General features: G+C 38.8%; 1 protein-coding gene across 5 annotated transcripts in view; it reads right to left on the bottom strand.

Annotated features, from left to right (window-relative positions):
- tenm4 (teneurin transmembrane protein 4) overlaps positions 1-20620 on the bottom strand; it is a 113292-nt gene extending 92672 nt beyond the window's left edge. For all 5 annotated transcript variants that reach the window (XM_041940107.1, XM_041940108.1, XM_041940109.1 and 2 more), the window contains exons 1-2: positions 20398-20620; positions 19081-19353 (exon numbers count right to left, since the gene is read on the bottom strand). In XM_041940107.1, coding sequence (XP_041796041.1) covers positions 19081-19353; positions 20398-20620 — 496 coding nt within the window. The remainder of the gene's footprint in view (positions 1-19080; positions 19354-20397) is intronic.
- Between the last annotated feature and the right edge of the window lie 2043 nt (positions 20621-22663).

The following is a 22663-nucleotide window of genomic DNA, read 5'->3' as shown; positions in this document are numbered from 1 at the left end:
GCATTTTCCTCAAAGAGAGAATTAATCAACGAGGCAAGAAAAGATTAAAGTCCTCTAAAAATGGTCAAAGTCATAACCTAAATGAGGTCAAGGTAGTCATGCTCAGCAGCCATTAGTTTTCACACAGAGGTTTTACTGTCTTGCTGTGTTTAATTAATGCCGGCTTGTGCAATTCGTGCCCAAGCCCCATGCACCTAACTTCATGCACAGGGCTTCTGCAGGCCAGAGACCATAGCTCAAAGTGGCCAGAAAAGTTTCTCTGGCTGCCAGAGTTGATTGCCTTTGCCTTCACTCACTACATTATAGCAGCAAAAGGGGACCTTTACTTAGGAGGTCCTGGACCAAGTGCTACAACTTCAGTTCCTGGCAGCTTAGGGAAGCTAGTTATTGTCTGGTTTGGCCTGACAGCAAACACAGACCACTAACAACTGCATTAAAGGTAATCAAAATGTGCAACAATTTAATTACTTTACAATTCAATATTTAATTAGATTCATTCGGATGAGGTTTATCTAAAAATCACTTTATAAGTATATTAGTTCAACAGTGCAAGTTGTAAAACATAACAAAAGTGGCTCAGGCAGCAATCATCAAAGCCCTAGTTCAAAGTATGACATTTATTTTCAGGGGAAAAACGCTAACAGTATGTGGTACTAGGATGAGAGACAGAAGCTGAAACATGCGAATGTGGGCGGCTACGCATCAATATTTTTTACAACCCTGCAACTTACAATAAATAAGCAAGTAGGTGTTCTGTGTTGTGCTCAAAAACTTTAACATGACAAATGAACTGGCTGTTGCAGAGAGAGAACATGAGTTCATTTGGTTGCAGGGTAATTTCTCCTGCTATGGGCAATGAAAAACATTCCCTGGAAGTTGATGGGAATGTCTTGTTTAAGCTGTACATGTATGCAAAAAAACTAAAAGACTGCTTCCATTAATCATTTGGTCTAATAAATGTCACAAAAAAGTGAAAAGTGCTGATCACAATCTCAAGGTGACACAAGGTGAGTTGTCCAAATTGCTTATTTTGTCTGACTAACCCCAAAAGATATTCAATTTACAATTATAGAAAAACAGAGAATTCTCACATTTAAAAAGCTCATTTTCATCAACCAATTCATTCAATATTTCTTATTCATTTACTGTCAATCAACTAATCAATTAATGAAACAATTGACTGTTTCAGCAGTAAAACCAATAAATAATTACAAACTTCAAAGCGATTTGTGGATACACCTTGTGCAAAGATGTCTGGCAACCTCTCCGTGTTATTTTAATGTGATCAATCTGTGCATGGTTGCGTGCCTCATTGTGTGTATATGTGTTGACTAATGAGTGCAGGCAAGAAGAGACGTCTGCAGGATTGTTCCTACATTATGTGAGTGTACACTCACATAATGTAGGGACTCTTACAGAGAATCATGGACTGGAAGCTATGAGCCTGATCACAATGATCAAGTTTGTGCATGAGAGAGAGGCAGAATCCGTCATTAGCACTGTATGAAAGCACACATGACAATTTATGTTTAAAAATGCTGTTATTTGAGAAGGCTTCTCGGGCTATGAGAGAGAGAATGAAATCATGTAAATAGAGAATATAATTTAGAGGGGGAATGTAATTGAGAGAAAAGAAAATCAAATAAGAAGAGTCAACATCTTTCATCCGGCGAGTCCTGATCTTTAGTTCTCTCTCTCTTTGTCTCTCCAAACCTAGCTAATCTTTCTGATTTTGCCTCTAACTGCTTTAAATTCTGAAGCTATACATAGAAATTCAGATATGCCCAAGGAGATAAAAGTTGTCATGCTTCCAATACACAACATGGTAAATAAGATCTATGACTACCTTATCCTGCACACCCACAATACTGAGCAAGGTGAAGCAGATGTGTGACTCCACAGTGACAAGAGGAATTATCTGTTTGCTCAAGGACTACAGCTGCGGGCAGTATCTATAAAAAATGCAGTGTATTTGCAGATTAACATTGAGGAAAAAACAAACATCTCGGCGCCTGTCCGGTACCATCAACTGATGCCATGTGGCATACAAAGCATACAGGACGCACAGGAATGACTCACATGAGTCTCGGTGTGTCATCACCACACCGCTACTCTTGTTGTAAATGCAGATTGTGTTGAATCTCCTTTTTATCATAGAGCCGGATGTTCTGCATGCAGGATTAACGTAGTCAAGATACCAGCATTTTTATTCAATGCTAATGCTAAAAATTCACGTTAATATTCTACAATGATGCCAAGGCGAACAAGAAAAAAAATAAAACTGTAATACTGTGTTACCATGTTGACTTGGGCAGCTGTGTAGTAAGAATCACACATGGTTGTGTGAAAGGTTGGCAGTTTGTCTTTGGCAGATCAGTAAAATGTTGCGTAATTTGCTCCTCCTCGCACCAATTTTGTCATCCTGTGTAGGTGGAGTGGGATCCACTCCAAGATGCGATAGCATGTTTAAAGCTTTTGTCATACTTTCAGCTGTTTGACAACTGCTCTTACTGTATTTGCATGTGGAGGTCACAGCTCTACTTTTGTGTAGGCAATGGGTTTTGTTCCTCCCCTGCAACACTCGCCTGTGATACTCCCCCCAGTGTCACTGGCAAACCAATAGCGCAAATCAATTTTGGTGTCCAAGGCCTGCCTGCTCAGACCGAGTTGACAACAGACAATTCACATGTGAGTTTTGTGCTATTTCCATCACTAATTGGTGTAGCACATTTGCAACTCCAAAATCAGACAGACCCCTTTTATAAATGAAATGCTTGTATGCTTCACTTTCATTAAACAGGTACATTCTTCAATCAGCAGATATCTAATTGTACAGATTGGAAAAGATATATGTCTGATTTTTACCAGCATCTGTCAGCCACAACAGATTTCATGTATGAAGGCCTTCACTTTCAGCTGATTAACTCTCTCTGGAGCCATCTGAAGGCAGCAGGTATGTCATTATGCACACGAGATCCACTGGTAACCTTGATTAAACCAGCACCAGGCCACTGCAAAATCAACACAAAAACTTCTGTGTGTTGTGCACATTAAAATGGTCAGTTATATCTCAGCATTCTTGACAATTTGACGCAATTTATGGACTGAAAATCAGTTCTGGAAACTGTCACATCTTCAGGACCTTGTTATAAATGCCTGCATAATGTTAATGTTAACACTGCATGCAATCCTTAAGTAACTGCTACGGAAAAACAAACTTTTTACAGGGTAAGCAATCATAATGAATCATGAACAGTGTGTACTGTGTAAAGTAGTTCTGAGTGAAAATAAACCATGAGTTTTCATGTTGCTTCGACTAGAACAGCAAGTCATAATAATAACTAAAGTACTGTTATGAGGAACTAAGGATGGCAAAGGGAGGGAAAAATAGATTTATAAAAAAGCTTATTATGCCAAACCTCATACAAATAATGTTCCATTATATAATGAGTTATATTTCCCTACAAGGTACAATTAAGGTACCAACAAGGCACCAACAAGGTACCTTAATTAGATATTTATAGCTTTTGAATTGCATGAGTGTTATCAATTCCCCTTCCAGCAATCCAACTCTGTCCCCCTAATGATGTCCTTTTGCTTAGCTGTAGCGGCCATGTTTACAGTGTGCAACACAAGCGTTCACTGGTCAAACTCAAGTTGTCCTGGAAATGCTGCGCGATACAAAGGCTTTAGAGCTGCTTAACCCATGAAAGGAGGTTTGATGCCCTTTTTGATTTTTTTCTAACTGACTGGCAGTATTTAAGCTCTGCCATCACTGATTAAATCTGCCCTCTTGCCTACTGCTTTTGGTTTGGATCTAACTTCTAAGACTGTGGCAAGGCAGTGTTAGTCCTGCCTTTGTGTCACTGACAGTATTAGACATTCAACGTCTTTGTCACCAAAGGAAATTAAGTCCTGAAGTGGTGTTTTTACAATGTAACATGATGAAATATGGAGTGAATATTGGCTGACAGACTGGCTGGGGTTGGGTGACATGACTATATACAGTACAGCATAATGTGCTTTAAATAAAGATAAATTAAACTGTCAAACATCAGTGATTTTGCTGTTTAATAAATATATATTTTTTTGCTGTAGAACACTGCAGGCAATGTTGCAAATCAATAAGCAGGACTGTTCTTCGGTATTGTTCAGGTATTTGACTCGGTCCCATCTGGATATGTTATCTATAAATAATTTTTCACTCAAATTTCCAGAAAATGTACTAAATCACAATGAAGTTATTGTAGAAAATACTGTCTAGTGCTGTTATAGAACAAGAACAAAACAATAAACATTATGAATATAAAAACTACAAAAAATAGTGAAAAATAGTACATATCCATATATGCGTGGGTGTGTGTGTGTGTGTGTGTGTGTGTGTGTGTGTGGAAGGTCTTTGCCAAGTCCTTGCATGCAGAACATTACTCGTGGGCATATGTGGACATCATGTGGATGGTCACATTAAGGCAAGGCTCAAACTAAAACAATAAAATTGAGTTTAAGATTATGAATCCATTTTAATAAGATGGCAGTGAATTTGCACGTTTTACAGAAAGATAAAGTTGGCTGACTGATGATGACAGAAAATAGGTTAAATTCATAATGAATTGAAGTTTTGGATTAGCTTCTCCGTTTGGGAAAACACTAATGTGCCTGGAAGTTATTGCTGCATATGTTCAGGTAATAATTACACTTATCAGACTTCTCCTTGCGATACAAACAAGATGGGCCTGATTCTGGTTGGTGCATTATTAGGATTCCTGAATTGACATAATTGATTTCTATTGCAGAGCTTGAAGCCATAACTAGCCTTTTACGAAATTAATAATTGACAGGTGATCTCATCTCAGTAAAAAAAACAAATAGGAAAACAGCTCAAAAAACGAGACAGCTCAAAGGGCCAGTTTTACGCCATCATACGCCTCATGCAGCAAATGCGCGTGATAAAGTGCCTCGTAAACGTATGTGACATCAAAATGTTTGGTTTCCACTTTTTTCTGAAGGCAAATCAAGTTATTAGTTGATTTTACACCATATACCAAAGGCCTGCAATATGCCTGAAGCAGGATTACAAGAATTCCCCCAATTTATATGGTAGAATTTCATACATTTGTCAGGCAAACTGTAATTCTGTAGAATATTGCACATAGTTCAACACCCTGCCCCAGACTACACAACGAAAAACACAAATAGACACACTTGCAGAGGAAGTGGGAAAAGAGCTTTTATGAACCAACATTGGAAAAATGATAAAACTTTCTCTGACGGTGCCGTTTCCCTGAATCAATATCATAATAACAGAGAGTGAGCATAATGTATGATAAGGTTGAAAACAAATTGTAAATACCCATATTTTTTTTTTTTATAGACATGACCATTACTGAGAAAATGGAAATTATATTTGTGTAATAAAAAAGCATTACCACAGAAGGCACATCTCCATTTAAGGCTGACCCATAACATTTCTATCAGCACTTTAAACCCAGCATCCATTACTTACAACTACTGTATCCTCTTAAAGAGACGCTGAATGCAGAATTATAAATGGATGGTTAGAATAAATGCAGAAAACAAGTAAAACATGTCTGGCCATTAGTACAGATATTGTGGTGCCTGTAGAACAGATTGGACACTAGAAATAGTTAGAAATGGGTGATTTAGATCAAATTAGCAGTAGTCACGATATCCATAAACACATTCACAGACCATGGGCCCCAGAAAGAACAAACCTTTACCCTCACTCCGCTTTAAATTACACCAATTTAAGGATGTAATCATTCAGTGCTAATCTCTTGATCTGCATGGAGGAGGAGGAAAATATCCAACTAAGACCAAAAAAAAGCAGCAGTGGCACACAAGCCCTTGCACACAGCAGACTACTGATGCCAGTGGCTTTCCAGAGCATCACCTAGGAAGATGAAAAGGAGGCCAGAGTGGCTAAGACTAGAGATGGCTTTTCTACTCTGTGACTATAAGCACAGACTTGTTCCCCAGTCATATTCTACCCACATCCCTGGCTGGCTTCTGCCGCTCTCATCCACACGGTCCATCCTATTTCTCCGTGTTGCAGAGACAGTGTGCCCTGCAATCCAGCCGAAAGACACCATCTGTTTCGACTTCTCTGCGACAAGCAGAGGAATGAATCAGACACTGAAATCCTGAAAAAAATGAATGGAGATTTCTTATGTTTGAAGAGACATTCGTAGACAATTTGAGGACGAGCAGCTTTTTAAGTGTCATCCATAACAACAACTAGAATAAACAGAGAACACAATGTGCAGGCCAGTTGAACGATCTCAAGACAGAACAACTGATGCTAAACAATTAAAAAAACTGCTCTTTTTGAACCAAGTGACTAATTGAGCCATTTGCAAGACTCCTCATCTTTAAGACCCAAGCCCAGTTTTTTTTTTCTCTTTACTTCACTAGTCTTTTGAATCAATGTTAGTTCTGACGAGGTCTGACATTGCTAAATCCCTCCATGCAGCCCCATTCAAGCATCGCGGGGGCTTTCTTTGTTCTAGGATAAAAAGTACAGGTTCCAATCTGCTCTCACCTCTCGCTGTTAACAACATCCTGCAGGCATGTGATGGCTGTTTTTAAGGATCTCTTGGTCAACACAAGTGTTTGTAACTGACATCATGACACGATATCTTCTCTAGCAGCACAAAAAAAAGTGGCGTAAAAACAGGCTTGTAAACACATCCACACCCATTTGGCGACTCCTTTGCAGAGGATTCCGGACTTCAAAGATGTGCACATGGTAATCTGCTTTAAATGGATGTTTCTGGGCCTCTATCATAGCTCGATCATCAACTGAGCCGACTTAAACCATGGCTGAAAAAACAATGCTAATAGTGGATAATTATCAGCTTTTACTCCGTCTGCAATAGCTGCTCTATTCCCTCTCCCATCACACACAGAGGCTGGTGAATAAACACAATGGCATGAATAAATAATGACCCCACAATCCTCTTAAGGTCCCCGAATTGTGAGGGGGAAAAAAGACAAAAGTTTACTTTTGGTGTTTGAGAGCAAGCGGAGCCTGAAATTGTAAGCGACTCATTAGGGCTACATGTGGCTTGCCTGGGGCCGTGCTGAACAAAGATGGCACTATCCCCATCCTGTCATTTCTCAACGCACTGTAGGCCTGGCCTAATAAAATTCTAAAGTATACCCTTAAGAAACAGCTATAGTACATTCCCAATAAAAGACAGTAAAGAGCTTAAGCACTGCCTTAAAAATATGAAAACCTCCACATCTTCCAAACTTTCTTCTGGAATCAAAATTTTATTAGACTGAGTGGGAAGTCTCGGAGTGCTGAGAAGGCCACCTTTGCCTGATTTGTGCAGATTTGCTATGCTGTGTATAAATGTCAGAGTAATATCTGTGCTTTCATGCTAAAGGATCATACCTCTGTCAAAACATTATTTCTTCCTCTCATCATGCTCTCCAGATAGCTTACATAAAAGCCCACTGTTTTTCATTTCAGACACTTTGTCAGTGTTAAAGAATTGATTTGTGTGTGCCTCCCAGCTCCCACTGAGTGCATGACAGTTCAAAAGGCTATCGAAAATACATGCTGCCAAGAGGCTTGTGTTTCTAAGTGCTTATATAATTTACACCATGGTAAAACTAAAATCACTGAGTGTTTCCAACAAGCTTTGTTTATAATAGAAGTATTTACAATAATTTAAGGGTAATATAAAGCTGGCTGCATCACTTTGACAGAAATAAGAATCCTATATCAGCATTTGGAACCATTTAGGTACATCTCTTAATTCTCTTTGATGAAAAAAATGCCAAGTATGCATTTAACACAGTGGTAGTACCAAGAATGTAGTAATAAAAGACAATATATGCAGACAGGAAAAACCTTTTCTGTAGAGACTTTGGTCAGAACAAGGTAAACCAATTCCAGTTCCAAATTTCCTCTGAGGCGCAGATTGTAAATTAAGTTGCCTGGGGTAGGTGGAGTCCTAGCAACTGGAGATGGGCGACAACGTGAACACTAGAATTACCCTTTTATACTCAAACCAGTGGTAAATCAGACATATTCATATTTCAAACATATTTTTTCCATTGCCAAATACTGAACATTAACTTTGAAACGTGATCATTTTAATAATAGCACAGATATTTTGGTACCTGTATTACTGTTTGGACACAGGAGCCCCAATATGCAGTAATGTGTTGTTTTTATTGTAACATGTGTAGATGGCTTTCAATCTAATCACTACGTATCTCAATGAATCAAATTCATCAATATGTGTTTTGATTCTTTTTGAATATACATGTTAATGTTCTCTTGTTGTCCTGAGCTGAGCTGCAGGATCATTTTTAATTGATCTGTAGCAGATATATGAATCCTGATCCATTTTCAATCTCTTGTTGATTGCACTCTGGCTATGGGTTTTATAGTTACACATTATGCTGTCCTCTTTTTAAGCAAATACATCTTTTTTAAATGCATTTTTACTGAATGCTTAAAAATTAGGGTTGTGAAGCATCAGGGGCTCCATGCGGCTGCTTCTTCTAAGTGCTTTGTGTTGAGGTGATATTTCAGGCGTGAAGTAGTCCGAAGGTACGGAAATTCCTTCCAGCAGAAACTGCACAGAACAAAGCCTAGACCAACAGTTGAATCTGAAAATTTGTGAATTTTCCATTCACTGGGGCAAGCAACTTTTTGTCATCTGCGTCCATCATGTTTCCAAAGGCACTATGGCGGCCGTATGTTCAGTGACATATGGAGTCACTGGACCACCCTGTTTAAATAAAGGTTCACCGACTAACTGGAAAAAGACCTGTGATGCTTAATCGAATCACTTTTTATAGCTGTGCAGTTCCAACTTTTCAAGTTCGAACCAAACATTTTTCAAAGACGGAGCCCAAGGTTGCATTAGGCTAAGAGGCCCTTCCCTTTCTTCAAAGCTGCATCTTCATTGTCTTTCGAGTAATACTGACAACAAAAAGACGATGCAGTCCATTACAAGGGTGGCAACTGAATGCAGTTAAAAAAACCACAACAATTAAGGTCTGCCCCGAATGCGGCAAGCATCCAATTAGGGATGTACACTAACAAGCTGTAACCTGCAACCTCTTACTTTCTAAAATATGCATAGATAATTCTTTAAAACTTCCACAAAGTCAAAATTACTTCTAGACTTCTGGGAAATCAGGGTCATCTCTCAGAGGTGAAAACAAATCATTCTAATGCCATTTACCAATATAAACAAGGTTAGGAAAAAAGAAACTTTTTTGTCCTCACGTTCCAGGTTCATCTCTGCAAAAGCTTTACAATTATGTTGGCTCAGCCATGGACCAGACATATTCACTAAGATCATACAACCAATGTACGTCAGTCTAATACGTGTGTGTGAGTGTTTATCAGTCAGCTGACTGACAGAGGTCATTTTCTTTGCTATTTCCTCAATTAACTTTTCCAACTTGACATTTTAAAAACAACTGTTATCCATTCCTAAACCCAGTGTGGAAATGTTTCTCGCTGTCCTGGACTACATTTCCCATTAGCACCTAATTAAATGTTAGGACTGTTACACAGCCAACCTCCTGTGAACCACTGTTCGTGCTCAGCTCGTAATAAGAGTGTTTAAATTATCTAAACAGCTCGAAGTGTGCCTATGCCAAAATTTGGTGATTCACACACTGCAACATTGAGGTTTGAAGACAGACAGATTGCAGCTCTGGTGTGACCTGCTGCAGAAGCCAGCAATTCAGCAGAGATAAGACTAGTGTTTCCAGTGTGACAGTACTTCGCGGGAACCACTGAAGGCAGAGGGGGGAAAAAATCTAAATCTAAAGAGTTATTTTCTTCAACATGCACAGGCTGTGAAATTTTACTGTGCCTAGCTACTTTCACTGTGAGTGAAATAATACAGGAAGAACCTCAGCTGTCCAGCACAACAAGGTTTTGGAACTGCAGGGTCTTTATGTGTGTCAAAATCTTACACGTGTGCTCCCTCTATATTTAAGTGTGCTAATCTCATTCTGAATCACGCAGTATACCGACAAACCCTGAGAGCAAAAGCAGGAATGTTGCAAATAATTCTTATTAATTATGCTAATGAATTAATAATTACAGTTATGCTCGCATCACGTTATCACACAGACGATATTGTATTCCACACGGCTCAAAGTAAAAAGTTAAAAGAAGAACAAATGTTGTGCATCCTTAGAAAATGTACTATTTTATTGTAGTATGGTTTCTTAATCAAAGACGATCAGATGTTAGATAATTATTAAGTGTGTAGTTTTACACTTTTAAATGGTCTGCACATTTAATGTATGAAAATGTGTGCACAAAAAATTTGATTTTGTATGTTAAATGCATTTATGCATGTTTTGCCCTTAAAACATACATAAAGCATTATCCAGTTTTGAATGATGTAACAGACAAAATTTACATTACCCGGGCTGTTGTTTAATGATGAATCTTCTGTAACTCAAGCAGCCCTGAAAGCTCTGTACCTGGATTTGTATCAGAGACTCACACATACAGTATCAGAGGTGACCACTAATGAGAGAAATCTCTGCATGGAAGTTTAACTATTTCTATCTAGGGCAACGGCATGTTATGATCGTTGTTTCCTCAGCCTCAACAACAAGCACTAATTACTTTCACCATGGATAACTGGTTGTTCAGAGCGATCTGAAATTTTATTAAATAGACTGATATACAGTATTTAAAAGCATAAAAAATAGGTCAAGATAAGACATGATACCAATTTTGATCAATGCTCAAACAGCAGTGCAATTAACTTGCATCAAGGGAATAATGTATTTATTCTGGTACCTGGTCCGTTTAATAAGGTCAGTATATGTACTGATACAGATCCAGAATATCAAATCACTGCCTTGCTATTTGTATCGCATTTTACACAGGGAGAGTATTTCTTAAAACTAACATAAATATAACATGAGCACGGATAATGACTGTATGTTAAATGGATATTGCTGAGAGACGGACAGAAGTTGTGAGACTGGGTTAAGATGATCCTCCACGGAGGAGGGCTCATCCTGCTCCATGTCGTGCTTTGAGCTGTACTGAGGCCCCTGAGCCTTGGTGGTAAGATGGGCCCTGATGTGCTGTTGGTTTAGACTGTCAGAGGCACTGGCAGGGAGCGGGTATGCAACTCCACAGATAACAGACCAAAACTGTCCACAAGGGCCTCTAAAACCCAGCAAATTAGCCTGCAAATGAGCCAGCGAATATCTCTACTAATCCATGATCTGAGCAGAGACTCTGCCAAAAAAAAGTAAACAAATAAATAACTTCACAAGAAATACTGGGGGTGGAAATAACCACGGCTGTGAGCTGGGAATCCACTTGTGATTTCTTTGAAGCATCATTTCGCCTGATATTTTCTGCTGCTACGATGCCTGTGACCATTTCAGAACAAGCTTCCATGTTGTGCTCAATTTGAACGCAGTGAAATTACAGAAAACACTGTCCCCTACAGCAAATGATCACAGTCTCTGTCACTTTTGGCATGTCTAGATGTGAGATGAGAGATGTGAGATGTGATTATATTTGCCTCGACAGTAAAACTGATATGATTACCAATCCTCACTGTTTAAATGGTGTAATTGTTTCGGTGGTTCTTTAAAACACAGTATTCAATACATATTTGTTACTTATTTTATAACTTAGTTGTGATCTGGGATTGTATCTTGGGGAAAGCAAAACTGTAAATTAAATAAAAATGATTAATACAAAAAAAATAGAATTAAATTGAAGCTAAGGTTTTGTACACAAATTTAAAGTATGTCTAATTTGATTTTTTTTTTTTGCAGATGGCAGGTAATGATATTTTTTCTTATGGTATTTCTAATGCTATATAAAGACATGAGTATTTTGTATAAATTCTTAAACCTTGCCTTTAATGTTTCTCCTGTTTGCTACCTGCAACATGTACAGTAATATACAAGCAGATGAATGCTTGTGTTACTGTAAGCACTGACATTAAGGATGACTGATATTACAGAATAGCCTGTAGCACACAGAAAATTACGAGCCAGGACTGTGATCAATAGGAAAACCTCGCAGAGCAGTGGTACATGGTAAAGAGAATTACTCCATATGATCTGTAACAACATTCAAGGTGAACAATGACAGTCAAACTATGTCTTTTAATTTTATAATTATTCAGTTTTAATGTGTACACAGTTACAGTCCACGGGGATGCATAGCAGTTTTCATGTCAAATTATTGTAAATGTATGATTTTTCCTCTACTGAAATAAGATCTGTTTCATATAATATATAATTTTGGCAAAATGGAAGTTCTCACTATATTAACATGCACGATTCCAGTGAGAAAGACGCTGTCTTTGCTTAGAGACCATTTTTCCGGAGGAGTACAGAGGACTGATGGAGAGCTACGTCACATGGTGCAACAACAATCACCTGAAGCTCAATATCACCAAAACCAATGAGCTTCAGGTGCACTACAGTGCTTCAAATATGGATTTTCCTACAAAGAACTGAAAAATGATAAAATGTGAATGCTTCACACATGTTCATCATGGCAGCACAGAGGATCTATACAACCAGCACAGTTTCACAGGTGGACATCCAAGGTCAGTGTCACCAATTCAGTATCTGACCAAATGTGAAATATGTTCACAATCTGCCCTTTTGTTTCTGAGTTATAGTGTTGAATAATAGCCAGAAAAGTGTTTTTGCAGAACACAGTGAAGCTAACCTCTGACCTTTCGTTTCTTAAAATGTTAGCAATTCATCATTTTATCCAATGAGACACTTGTGTCATAATTAGCATATGAATTCTTGATTTTTAACCTTGGACCACCAAGATCTAATTAGTTCATCCTTGAGTCCAAGTGAACGTTTGTGACAAGTTTAAAGAAATTCCCTCACTGCGTTCCTGAGCTCTTGTGTTCACAAGAATGGGACAGACAGACGGACGACCTGAAAACATAATGCCAGACTGTCACCAGCATGGAGGCATAAAAACAAGAAAGGTAAATACACCATTAAAATGAAAAGCAATAGCTTGCTTGTTGTTCTACATGGATTTGGATATTTTGTCAATTCTTATTCAAAGAAAGAGCAGAGACATAATTGATTTTGCTGTCTATTTCCTGAGCTGCTCTGCACATGTGCCTTGTCCTGTGTGTGTGTGTGTGTGTGTGTGTGTGTATGCAAATATGCTTCTGCTACTCCAAGGTCACAATAGGAAACCCCATCTCTGTGGTCCTACCACACTGCTGTAAAACATGCCCTAATGAATCCAGGCCTGTTATACAGGAAATGTCTTGTCTAATTGGTCTGATTTCACTCCACAGGCTCCTTATATGGTGGCGAAGCTCCGGGGAATCAGTTCAAAGATAAACACATCTTAAATGTGGAGTGTGCCTCAAAGACATTTGCTTATTCACCTCAGAAGGGTGTTGCTTTGGTACTTCAGTATGCATGGTCTGAGAGTAAGATGCTTGAATCAAAGTGTAAAAATGCTCCTTGTTCTGCAGTTACTTGTAGAAAATCATCATTATGCATAGGGTACATTTCTAATGTATCTGTTGTAACTCGGATGCAGACCAGTAAATAATATGAAAGGAAGTTCACGCCAGAAAACATGTAATTGTGTTAGTCACAGTGGACTGTGGTAGCTGTAGTACAAAACCATGTTCATTAAGACATAGCAACACTACTGTTTGTGTGACTTCTGCAAACTCAGATTTTTACTTTGGCTCTATTTGAAAAATAAAACTTTGCTTTTAACAAAGGAAAATGGACCATTATTAGAATTAAATACAAATCGTAATAAATACACTGAGCAATCACTCTCAAGTTCATCTGGTGCTTTTCTATGCAAGGAAAATGCGGCTTGGGCCTAGAATAACATGACCTGAGTAAACGTTCTTTCAATCACTATCAACATGGGCAGGAGACAGGCTGACGTACTCCACGCTCAGGTTCAAATCTTTTCAAAACCCCTTCAGCCTTTTGGGGCTGTGACATGTTTCCAGGAAGAACACCTGTCCCTCATAGACAGTCATGCTATGTTCGAAGATTCAGTAACTGAACACCACCCTGAAGCTCTTAGCCTCAATCTTTCAACAGTTGAAAGTTTCTTCAGTCTTGAACCCTACAACAACTATCTGATACAAGCAGCAAGGGAATAAGTCATCATCACTGTGGAATTTACACTTAGTGCAAGAAGTTTTGTTTCATAGTCATTATTGCATTGTATTACCATTTTTTTTATTTCTACTGCTATTCAGTAATAGATGAAATGAAGAAGTGTGGGGGAGTATTACTATAAGTAGTTATTCATTTCTATATATAGGATTTGAGTAAGTATGTGCAAAGCAGGCCAGCTTACATAATACATCTTGAATAATAGTAAAGCACTTTATATCGCAACATGAAAATTTAAGGTTTATTTAAGGTCAGCAGCAATGAAGGCAGAAAAAAAAATTCAACAAGAGAATGTGTATGAAAATGCAGAAAATAGACTGCATGGTAAATCCACATGAAAAGACTCACCACATTTCATTTGACAACTCAACATCAATAAATATTGGTCTTGCCCCAGCTAAAAGTGTGATCACATCAGCACATTGGCTACTATGTGCTTTGAAGGTAAAAATGCTGACTCATTGCTCGTATTCAACCATGCAGAACAAAAAAAGAATCGAATTAAGAAACCCGACCTTCATTCATCTCCCATTTTTTTGCAGCTTCAACTCATTAGCCAGTGGAGAAGCCTAAAAAGTGTGTTGTCCCCATACTTGCTTGCCGTGATAAAACCACAGCTATGTGAAACGCTAGAAAAAGTATGGACAATCAGAATATTTTAAACTTCTCATGAAAAAGATCAGTACCAGTATATTTTTGAGAACAAACATACCATTATGCTTTCTACAAACATGCTTATTTCAGTTTAAGAGAATTTCCAAACTCAAATAAAATGAAATTGGAAATTGTCATTTTTCTGTTCATTACATCCAGTCTACTTTAATATTGCACCTTAAACCAGCAGCCAGAAATTCAACTGGCACTAAAAACAAGAATACATCACACCAATCCCTGCATCATTCGTCTGGATACCTGAAAGAGTTTCTGAATCAGGCTTAAGATTTTACTGAGTACTTTTAAAGCACGGATGGATACTCAATACTTGCACTTGCTGTGTACACTTAAACACTTCTGCTGTTACTGTAATAATAATAATATAATTTTTATAGTTGTACTAGTTGTAGTAGTTGTGGTAGCAGTAGAAGTGGTAGTAGAAGTAGTACAGTAACAGTCACCGCTGTGTTTAAATATAACTCACATGAATTTGATCAAAATCTATCGATTTAGTTCTTTTCCACACGTATATGGAAATTTTTGAAAATTGATATTTTCCCCTTCTGTTTAAAAAACATAAATCAAAAATCCTGTCCAGACGACCTTCGTTTTACAAAACACCACAAGAGAGGAAAAACAGTCAGAATCCAAATGCTCAGACAATCATAATGGGCGATAAAGTCTACATCAAAATTCTTCAAATACCAGAGAAGTACATAATGAGCCATGTGAGCCTTTTTCAGCATTAGTGACTTAAAAATGCAAACAATAGCTAGTAACATGTTTATAGGTACTGTATTTGAGACCTATTTCTTCACCTTTATTTAAAAAGAAAAAAAAACACAAGGCTTTGACCTCTTAACAAGAAAAATCTCAGTTTAGTGACCTAAATGTACAATTGGCATGAATGAGGTCAAAATATTGAGGATAATATGCACTTTAAAAAATATCTGTATACATGAAGACAAAGCATGTAGAGTCTGTGTGGAGACCTCAACAGAAACTTCCTGCTCATATACTGCAAAAAAGCCAAATGCAACTGAGAGGTTATGAAGGGACTTTCACAAGAAGATTCCCCTGGTTTTCCTAGAGGCTTTGCCCTGAAGCAGTACCAACAGCTACGAGGATTTGAGTAATGAGCAATAATAAAAAATAATCTAACTCCAATAACTAAATATCAAAAAATATACATAAAAAACTGCTCAGAATAATACTACATTGTAGAGGGACAAACTGCAGTTAATTGCTTTTCACACACGCACGCACGCACACACGCACACACGCACGCACACACACACACACACACACACACACACACACACACACACACACACACACACACTTCCAGTTCTGTGAGATTCTTGGGTCGTCTTGCATTCGCTGCTCTTTTGAGGTCTATCCACAGATTTTCTGCGATGTTTGGTGGGGGTACTGTGAGGGCCTTGGCAGAACCTTCAACTTGTGCCTCATGAATTTTGGTGTGTGTTTAGCACCATTGTCCTGTTGTAAATGCCACCATAGTGCAACTGGATGTAACACAAGTTCAAAGCATGATTGATCCACCTCTGTGCGTGACAGTTGGAGAAGAAATTCTGCACCGTTTGTTCTCACTGCAGCCAAAAAGCTCTATTTTAACTTTATCAGGCTCATTCAGACGTCCCTGTGCAAACTACTGATGCAGAATTTTGTGGTGAGGATACACATACGATTTTTTGTCAACAGGAACTGTGTAGTTAGCTGAATTATTTTTTTCTCCACAGGTTGTGGAACACATGAATAAGAACAGTCCCTCAACAAGCTTTTGTGGCCCCTGCCAGTTCTCATGGTTACAGAAACATAATAGTGTAGCCATGACGGTGGGGGAAAGGTGGGATTAGAGAACACATCTAGATAAACTGTAATGGGGTAAAACCCAGGAACAGCAGCCCTCTCCCAAACCCAGCAGGTTGGGCCGGCCTCCTTGCTGTTCAGCCTCTGTAGGATGTGCAATGACTCAGCAGTCACTGGCTGCTGGAAATGTCCTCAAGGAGCTCCCTAGAGACCAGAGACATACTGGGTAGGAGACACACACATACTAAAAACACTTCATGAATGCACTTTTGACAAAACACAAACATACACGCATTAACAATCAGTGCTTGACATAACTACCAGTGATTGAAAGACTATATGGTCTTTGGGGATAGTGATACCTTTATGTTGCAACCTGTGTTCAGTTTTTAGGCCTACTTGTGTACCCATCCCATAGTAGGTTAGAATCTCAATAAAGGTAGCACCTAATTTCATCATCACAACTGGAATTCATTTTTGGACTGTATAGCATATCATTATCAGCAAGAGGTCTTCTTCACAGTATATATAGGAAGACTCAGAATCAGTTGAGCATCAAGAAAATTGTTCCAAAATCACTATCGCTTATTTGCATGCATTAAAACCAGGGTCAAGTAAGTCACATGTGAAGAGGGGGAGAACTGCCCAGCGGCTTGAATACATTAAAGCAGAGTAAATGGTTTGTTGATTTTAAGAGATTAAAGCACACACAGGCAGACCTGCTCGATGGATTTTAATTAACTTGCCATATATAAATTGTATGTTATCAGGCACTACTGAATTAAATGCCGAACACAAGTGCTCTTTCTGCTTGGGCGAGTTGAATAAAAAGCTACTTAGAATCTCGATTGCATCTCCAAGATGTAGCATGATGCTGCAGCTACGGGTGCTCTGAATCTATTCCAACATACCAACCCCTGAACAGCCATCCAAGGAGATTCTCTTTAATTATGTACAATACAGCCAAGTCCCCTGGCATCTCAGATGATCAAGCAGAGGGATGCCACGTTCTCTCCCCGAGTCATTCGGGCAAATGGATTCCACTTCCAAGAGTCATTTCTGTCAGTTATAATAAGAAGCTAATACATAATGTGACACACTCTGAAATGCAAAACTATTCACAAGGTTCTCTGCAATGCTGTGCAGGGGCAATTAGAATTTTGCCGCTAGGCCCTTGATGAGTTCCTCTATCTCCGAAGTATCCTGGGAACAGTATCATAAATCTGCCAGTTAATATGCATGATTTAGGTTTGTGTTTAGCTTTGCATAATGCGAAACAGAACTTAAAATTTTACCACATAGCACCACTGAGTAAAAAAATGGAAAATAATTCATTTTGGCAGAATCTCCTGTAAACACATGCAGAAAGAAGTAGGCACTGTAGACACAAAAGGCCTGTGTGGGTAAAGGAAACCTGTCTGTCAGGTACTGCCTCCACACTCAACTGAATTTACTCCGAGAGCTTTTTCTTTCAGTGCATACCCTATCCCAGCAATTACTAAGTTGTAACTGAGTTTACTGACAAATAAGCGCTGGGGGGACTGAGCTGAGAATCAAAATGGCACTTCTGCTTCCAAACTGAATTCTGTAATCTCATGACTTTTCAGCACACTAATCTACAATTTGAATAAGCGTATCTTCAGCAGAACTGCAATTATCTTATGGTATTTTCTGGCACTTGACATAGCTGATAGTTACATATTCCCTGAGCTCAAGTGACCTTCTGAACAAGCACACAGGCTCATCTGGCCCTTGGGGGAAAACACTAAGCCACAGAGAGATGAATTCGATACAAATGGCTTCCCACTTCCTGGCAATAATTTCACCAAGAAAGCTGCCAGACCAGTTCCTATCAAAGTCCACATATGATTCACACACTGCACTAAAAAGAAGAGAGCAAGAATGAAATGATGAGGGGATGATGAACGGCATTCGTAATGGTATGCCAAATGTCTGGCTGTGCTGGGACACTAGTAATTGTCTTTTCTTCAAGAGGTCAAAAATGATTGGCCAATCTTTGGCCAATTTCTAAAAAAAATGCAAACGCAGATTTAAAGAACTAATTCATAAAAATGCAAAAGTACAATTAGGTCAGAATGAAATACTGTTTACAAAGACAGAAAAGACGCAACTCATCTTGTGGTTGTATGGATTCCAGTTGAGCATTATCAAAAACTAAAGAAATCCAAACCAACATGGCCACCATTTAGTCTTAGACTGTATCATGCAGAACAATCTGTTTTTTGTTGTCTCAAAGATGTAGCACGTCATTCTGCTTCAGTGTGCACGAACATGGTTAAAAAGATAAACACTAATCTATCCCATTTCCACATCAAAATCAAATTCACATGGGAAGAGACGCATTGTAAAAACCAGCCTGCCTGATGAGGAAGAGAGAGAAAAGAGTCCTACCGTTTTCTGTGTTCTCGTGTTCAGTGTCAGTGAGAGTTAGATTGGAGTTTGCCCTGCTGGAGAGGCACGAGCTGCGGCCTGACTTGGTGTTGCTGCGGCCCCATAATCTGACCACATGCTCTGGTGACATGATGCCATCTGTCTCTGTGTCTGCATCTGAGCCCACACTGACTGAGTAGTCGCGGTGTGGCAGCCCCAGGTCAGTCCTGTATGTGGCTACGTGGGATGGGAGGGCCTCTCCAAAGCCAAGGTTTCGAAGGGAGAAGTCTGCTCCTATAAAAACAAAGCCAATAAATACAAAGCTCTGGTAATGAAATCTGCCACTAACTGCATCACTTAACATAATGAACTGTATTCATTGCAGAAAAATATGACAGCAACACCTCGGACTTCGGAGGTGAAGTCATAATTCAGAAGCAAAGTTTCACAAGCAGTAGTTGTGGAGCTACATGAAGATGCAGACACATTTAGTATTTAAAGCCCATATTTAAAAGACCGTTATGTAATTATAGCACCTCCAAACTATTTTGGAATCGGTGTTATACAATTGATGTTTTGCATTCGTTTTTTTCTTTCATTCATGAGCAGCATTAGTTTTCAAATGCCAAATTCACAGCTTTTATATCTTTAAATGTCGTATTTGAAAACCGAGACATCTGTCACTTCAATTTTCTCCCTCCTAAGTTCTCTAACAAAGTAATTTAAATTACCACTGCAAGTCAGGAGACTAGTAAAGCAGTCCTTGATGATTCGAGAATCTCAGTAGATTTTGTAACTGTTGAAAATGAAAAAAAATCAATTAATCAATCAAAGGTTGTTTTTTTTCTCAGTGCACCACCTAAAGGACATGGCCTTTGTAACTGTAATCAAATATGTACATTTTTTAGTAAAGTGGTAGACCTATGCCTCAGTAAGATTTGAGGTTACCTCAACGGTGTCACCATCACATCTAATATGAACTTTGATGATCAATAATATATCTGAACAAGCAGGTAAAGGTATGCATGTCTTCCATGCAGTTTTTAACACTGGCATTGGTAGGTTCAATCCCTGGCCACCTCTGTTAATAGTCAAACAATGCAGAGTGACCTCTACAGCGGCTGAATGTGAACTGCAAAGAGACTCCTCATTAAACTGCAATGATGCATATATTGAGATCAAGCACCTGGCAGCAGTGTGTCTTTAACCTAATAACCAGCATGTCATTCAATGTGCATTGCTAATATAATTATAAATGAAGCACACTGATATCAACGACAATCTCCTCTATTGACTTAATACCACAGCATTTCTCATATTGGCACAGCTAAGGCTAACCTTGCCGACTGAACTCGTCCACTTCGTGATGAACCATTTCCTTGACACGGCTCCCGTAGGCCATCCTTGAGTCATGGTCGAAGGCCTTGAGCGTTTCGCTTGAGCTGTAGGATTTGGGGTTGGGTTTGCCATCCTCACTGTCTGCTGAGGAGCTGGTGTAACGGCGCTCTGTGTCCTGCCGGGCAGTGAGTGAGCGGTAAGGTCTACGTTCCTTCACTTCCATGGCTGCCTCCACGCTATTTTCAACATCAAATGTGGGTTACAGTGCCAGTTTAGAGTGATTCTGTAAAAGAAAACCACAAACAAAAAACAAAGATACTTGATGTTTGAAAAAAAGCCTCGACAGCAGTGTTGATTTTGATCATCAAACATATAATCACTTGCAATTAACATTTATTGTAAGTGGTATAATCTCAAATAATATAAACATAATTGTTAATTTGAAAGTGGAAATCACACACACACACACACACACACACACACTAACCCTTTACCAAGCAACTGTGGAAATACATAAAATGTAAATGCATGTTTCCAAACAGCAGTGCATGCATGGCTCAGCACACACAGGGAGAGCATGAAGAACCACCAGGATTAGATTTAATAAAATATGGCACAACAAATCTTGCACCTATAAAGTTTACGGGGCAAGTCTCCCACAAATATTCTATTTTATGTGCCGCATAGAAATGCTGGGCCTCCAGCATCTGTAAAAGTGGCAGGTGTCCTTCCATGAATTGTGTTGTTTATAAGTTACAAATCATCACCAGTTGAAAACTGAGGAGCTAAAAAAAACTGGGCTACACTGAACCAGCCGAGATGATTAAAATCTGAAACATAAAACCCCAACTGTCAAATAGCACACAGAGAATAAGATCAATAGAGGTAGGGAATTTAAGCATGTTGCTATGTCCCCTGTTTTATTTTCTTGCCTCGAAAGACAAAATATTCAAAATGGCTTTTAGTTACGCTATGTACTTACTTTGTCATTTAAAAATGTAAAACAGACAACAAAAAAGAGAAAAAGAAAAATAAGTCTGCTGTTTTAGTGCAACACGAAATATGTTAATATCACAGCAGCCAACTGATGACTCATTGCATGCAGCTCATTCAAAGTGACCACATGGTTTTAAGATATTGAACTGGATTAGGAAATGTCAATGTGGATACAAACTTGATTAAAGGCTTGGTCACTGTTTACTTTGAGGCTCGATTAGTGAACATTGGGAATTAGTGAGCAGATACTGGAGCAAAACATTCTTCTGCTTCTTCCAAATACAATATTATGATGATATATCCATAATTATACATCATGAGCAGAAAACCTTATCATTCATGCTACCTCTAAACAACCTGCTCCCACACATAAGCCAAAACGGGAAGTCAAGTCACTGGATAAGAGACCACAGATATTTGAAAAAGAGATAAAAACTACTCCTGGCAAATCTGGGACTTTTCAGTGACAATATGCCTGTGTTGTTTAGACAAGGATTTTTCCACAAGATAAGCTCTTTATGAATACTGTATGAGCTTTGTGCTGGACAGAACAGTAAACAATAATCCTTAGTGAACTATATTTGCCCCTGCTTCCAAAAAAAAAAAAAAAAACCTTTATTGAGGACGCTATTGTTGGGGTTGGGGGTTTCTTTTTGTATGTATTGACAGCTGAAAAGATCCTAGTGATTAATGACTTGGGGCCTCAATACCAGGACCTCCGCCACATGGAGAGGAGAAAATGCGCCCACTCTGCAGCCGCAAGAGCACTTCAGCAGCTCCCAAGATTTCAGATGAAGCTTGTATGGGTTGCTAATTTTTACCTTTTTGCTCAAGATCCTTGATGCTATGCAAATTTGAGAGAGCATAGAACAAGCAGCTTTCTAAAGTTTCAAGAATGTTCTGTAAAGTGCATTGTTTTTGTTTCCAAAGAGCTGAGCTCAGTGCACCGGCCATCTCTCTTCTGTACAGCCCCTGCTCCTCATTATTACTCGGCTGGTATGCAATGAAATGTACCTCTGAGGCCATGGGAAACCCAGAGGAGTTTTTCAAAGAAGCAACAGGCCATGCACGATGACAGATGATATGGGATGCAAATGTAGGTCCTGCAAACATATCTACTTTGACTGCAGCTGTCAGAATTTTCACAAAAAGCATAAAACTAAACAGCACTCTTATTCATAAACAGGCTACATCTGGTATTATCATTGTGTTTCAGCACCGAAGAGCAAAGCTGTTGTTTTTGTTCATCTGTCTATGTCTAAATCATGGG

This window comes from Chelmon rostratus, chromosome 7 (assembly GCF_017976325.1).
Source record: "Chelmon rostratus isolate fCheRos1 chromosome 7, fCheRos1.pri, whole genome shotgun sequence".
Classification (NCBI taxonomy): Eukaryota; Metazoa; Chordata; class Actinopteri; order Chaetodontiformes; family Chaetodontidae; genus Chelmon; species Chelmon rostratus.
This window is presented reverse-complemented; position numbering and strand designations above follow the sequence as displayed.